Raw genomic sequence first — 4448 nt, 5'->3', positions numbered from 1 at the left:
ATATATATATATGTAAATGAAAAGCAGCATAGACAGTTTGAAAACCTTTGGCAGTTTCTTATAATGTTATATATAAACTGACCAGAAGACACAGCAAATCCACTCCTACATATTTACACAAGAAAAATGAAAACACATGTTGGCGCAAAGATCTATATGTGAAATTTTTTTGTGGCTTTATTCACAATAGCCCCAAACTGGAAAAAAACCCATGTGCCCATCAACTGATAAAGGATATCAAATTGTGATACATGCACACAAAGGAGTACTTAGCACAGAAAGAAAAAACTGCTAATATTTAAAGGGATATAAGAATCATCTGGTGGCAACAGAAATATCCAAAAATTTTGATTTTGACGGTAGTAATCAACTGTAAACATTTTCTGAACTCAGTGACCAGAATGCTGAAAGGTGCTCAATAATATTTTCTGTTAAATATACACCTTATCAACAGTGATTAGAACTTAAGAAGGAAAGAAGAGAAAACAGAACTGCATTGTAGAGAGAGCTGCATAGTCAGGTCTGCTCACCCACGGAGACCAGGTGGCTGTAGTTCTCCAGCATCACCTCTCTGTACAGGGTCCTCTGGGCAGGGCCCATGTGCTGCCACTCCTCCTGGGAGAGTTCCACAGTCACGTCCTTGAACGACACTGAGGCCTGGAACAGCACACAGCTAATCAATCTAAGGGTTCAGAATCACGGACAGGAAAATATTTTTTATCCAAGATATTGTAGTTCATCACAGACAGAAATATGATCACATATTTCTGTAGTAAATAATTTTAAGAAAGTTTAATACCCATTAATGAGTTCTTAACATATTGAGAATGGGAGGATCTTTCTTAATTTGACAAATGGTATCTTTCAAAAAAAAAAAAAAACTCTACTGTATATTACCCTTCATAACTTAATACAGAAGACTTCTCCCTGACATTCAATGGGAATATTGACCATTGATACAAGGAAAGGAAAAGAAAAAAGGTATAAGAGTTAGAAAGAAAAAAATAAGGCCAGGCTGTGGTGGAACATTCCTGTAATCCCAGCAGCTTGGGAGGCTGAGGCAGAAGGATAGCAAGTTCAAAGCCAGCCTGAGCAATTTAGTGAGGCCTTAAGCAACTTAGTGAGACCTGTCTCTAAATAAAATATTAAAAAGGGATGGGGTTGTGGCTGAATGGTTAAACGCCCCCAGGTAAATCTCCAGTGCCAAAAAAAAAAAAAAAGGAAAAAAACAAAACGCCCATATTTTAGAGGGTATCAGTTGGAAGGCTCATTACTGGATTTCAAGACTTACTGTAAAACTATACTTATCAAGGCAGTGTATTAGCAAACGACAAACACTGATCATTAGAAGTTGAACAGAATCCAGAAACAGACCCATACACATACAGAGGTGCCGAGGCAATTCAAGGGAGAAGGTACATTGCTTTCAACAAATAGTACTATCAGATGGGTGTGCAAGGGCAGAGCACACAAACAGGGCAGGTGCACGTTCATCCACTTCCATTACGCAGAGCTCACACACCAATCACTAAGATCCTCACACCAGTCACTAAGATTCTCACATCACGAAATTCTAGGTACAGACTGGGCCAATTAGAGCATATTTTGTCCATTTCTAATCAGCAACTTTTATACTAAAATTATGTTTAAAGCTGCTATTGACATAGCAGAGGGAATAAAGTCTTTGTACTATTAAAAATACATCTAAAATATAAATAAAATGAACAAATTTTCTAATAAAATGTAATCAGGAAAACTGCATTAATAAAAGTACCCATGTAGTATAGTTTTATGATAATAAATTGTTTAACAGACTAATAAGTCATCTCAATAAAATCTTCACACAGAAAGTCCTCACAAAGTCCAAATTTATAGGGGAATTTCCCAAAATCTTCATATGACAATACTTTCTCACTATTCTAAATTAGAAAAGGAGTAACAGGAAACTGCCCACTTTTATGAGACTGTAATGATGATAACGTAACTAGACAGGGAAACAAGAGAGTATAATCTAATTTGTGAATATAGAAATAAAAGTCCTCGAAAAAGCTTTAAAAAAAGATTAAGAAAATATGGAAGAATCAATTTAGCACATTTATTAGCAACTAGGGTCTATATAGCAATTCAGGATACTATCAGAAAATCCATTATATTTTTTATAATATTTATAAAGGATATACTATAGCATTTGTCCAACAGACATACAAAAAATATTCCAATATAATTTAATGCCCATTCATGATTAACATGAAATCATAGCAAACTGGTTAGTGGAGGAAGCCCACATATCCCAGCAAATATGTATCTATCAAGGGCTAAGCGCAAACGTTGGAGTTCATGGTAAAACTATATTTCCCATCAAGATTGACTTGACCTATTTCCATTTCCTCTTTTCCATTTAATGCATGGACCCTTCTAAACCTCATAAATCAGTTACATTATAAAGTGAGGGAATGAATAAAGTGCTCACCTGAGATGTATTCATTTTTCTGAGGCTCCTGGGACAGCATAGGAATGGTAAAGGGTCAGCGGGGGGAGAAATAAAGAGAATGGGGTCATAAGACTGCCTGCTTCACAGCTACCAGGTTCTCTTCCCCAACTCTCACCAACCCCATTGGAGGGCAGCTCTAAAATAGCATCTAAGCCTTGGAATGCATGCAGAGGATCATTACAGGCAGCACACCTGTCCCAGTGCAACTCTGAAATGATCATGGGCTCACACCTGCTGTTTCTTCTAAATGAACATTAAGTCTTCTAGATTGATTTAACAATAAAGCACATGTCCTTCTAGCTAAAATAAAGAAATAAAAACAAAGGATACCTTGATTTAAAGCATTTCAAAGGATCAAACACTATGCTTTCATTAAAATTAGCTTAGCAGAAAAATACTCCATATGCATCATTTATCATTTTTTCTTAGTAACACTGCTTATCCTCTGATAGAGATAACTCACAGAAAGCCTAGTAAAAGAATAAGATACTCTAAGGCAAGGATTTTTGTTTGTTTTAACTGGATGTATTTCTCTAAAAGCCCTTTTGATGAGATGCTTTTGATGACTTACCTGTGAGTGAACTGTACTATTTTTATCTCCTGTCACCAACTAGGCATCCCTTGGAAAGTCACTGAGACTTTCGTATCCAATGTTTTAAAACTTCCAGAGTCAGAAATATAACTAACTCCCACATGTATCATCATTCTGGGATTCTCTGAAGCCAGGATAAACTCATTAGAGTCACATGTGGTGTCGGACATGTGACAGCAGCACAGCATCTGTAGAATGGAGAAGCAAGGGGTTGAGCCTCTCCAGGACAGCAGAAGAACAGAACTTCCACCTTCTACCTAATCATCTCTCACCTGCAGACCTCCCTGCACAAGCCCTGCCATGAAGTGGACTTCCCCAGGCAACCTGTCCCTGGGCCTCCCTGCCTTACCCTGCTATGTTCAAAGCTGGCCCAAACTTTCTACTGTCACAGTCTGCAGTGGCTTCTGGAGTTGGCACTGTCAGCAAGTCAGGCTCACCCTGGGCAGGAGGAACAAGAACTGCTTCTGATCATGCAAATCTAGGATCTGCTTCTTCTTGGGATCTTGTCTCTTGCTCTGAAGCTCTGGAGAAAGAGCTTAAGTCAGACAGGTTTCTCTTCCAGGTAAAACTATTGTGCACAGAGGGGCCCTTCTTCCTACTTCACAAGGGCTACTTTGTTGCAAGAAGCTGAAACCTGGACCTGAAAAACAAATTCACTTTAAGAGCAAGAACTTGACTCCTGGAATTAATTATGATATCAGAAGATATTAAAAGACACACAACTTGGCAGTGCAGAAGGGGCCAGGAACCTGTCTGATCCAAGGGATCTGAAGAGATACCAGTAATTTCAGAATACATTTAACACATGGTAAAATTCTATATTCACTTCCCATCATATCCTTGTGTATTTGGAGACAAATCAGTCTGCTCAGATACCTGTAACAGATACCTGTGATATTAGCACCTGAAACCAGAAGCAAATCACACCTGCCCTTGAATCTGAGCTCCCTCAACCGCTAGCTCATGACCTAAACTCACGACTCCACCAACCTTACGTTGTCATTTAATGCAGATGGTCATGTTGATCTTAGAGTGCTGTGGGGTTTAGGTGAGTCAACCAATGAGAAGAACAATTCTCCCCTAAACATAACAGCACTTGTCACTTACCGGGGCTTAGTAACCTGCATCTGGCTGCGCTACAGGTGATGCCTTACAAGTTTCAAAACAGTCATGAGGTCATTACTAACATCCTCGTTCCCAGGTGAGAAAGCAGACTCACCCAGGCCACCTAACAGGTGACAGAGCGGGAACTGACCCCAGCCTTTCAGGCTCCAGAGCTCGGGGTCTCGCCCCAGACGCACAGCACGCGCGTTCTGGCACCGTCGTGTCAACGTCGCGCGCGGGTTTCCCCCGCTGCCGCCGGCT

General features: G+C 39.7%; 1 protein-coding gene across 7 annotated transcripts in view; it reads right to left on the bottom strand.

Moving 5' to 3' along the window:
* Znf782 (zinc finger protein 782) overlaps positions 1-4442 on the bottom strand; it is a 28973-nt gene extending 24531 nt beyond the window's left edge. For 3 of the 7 annotated variants that reach the window (XM_048800302.1, XM_048800307.1, XM_048800308.1), the window contains exons 1-4: positions 4303-4442; positions 3521-3723; positions 2471-2498; positions 531-657 (exon numbers count right to left, since the gene is read on the bottom strand). In XM_048800302.1, coding sequence (XP_048656259.1) covers positions 531-657; positions 2471-2498; positions 3521-3555 — 190 coding nt within the window. In that variant the 5' untranslated portion in view covers positions 3556-3723; positions 4303-4442. Of the gene's footprint in view, positions 1-530; positions 658-2470; positions 2525-3062; positions 3272-3520; positions 3724-4270 lie in introns of all 7 variants that reach the window. The other 4 variants (XM_048800305.1, XM_048800304.1, XM_048800303.1 and 1 more) reach the window with 4 other exon arrangements.
* Positions 4443-4448: the final 6 nt, after the last annotated feature.

The sequence above is a fragment of the Marmota marmota genome, unplaced genomic scaffold, assembly GCF_001458135.2.
Source record: "Marmota marmota marmota unplaced genomic scaffold, marMar, whole genome shotgun sequence".
Classification (NCBI taxonomy): Eukaryota; Metazoa; Chordata; class Mammalia; order Rodentia; family Sciuridae; genus Marmota; species Marmota marmota.
This window is presented reverse-complemented; position numbering and strand designations above follow the sequence as displayed.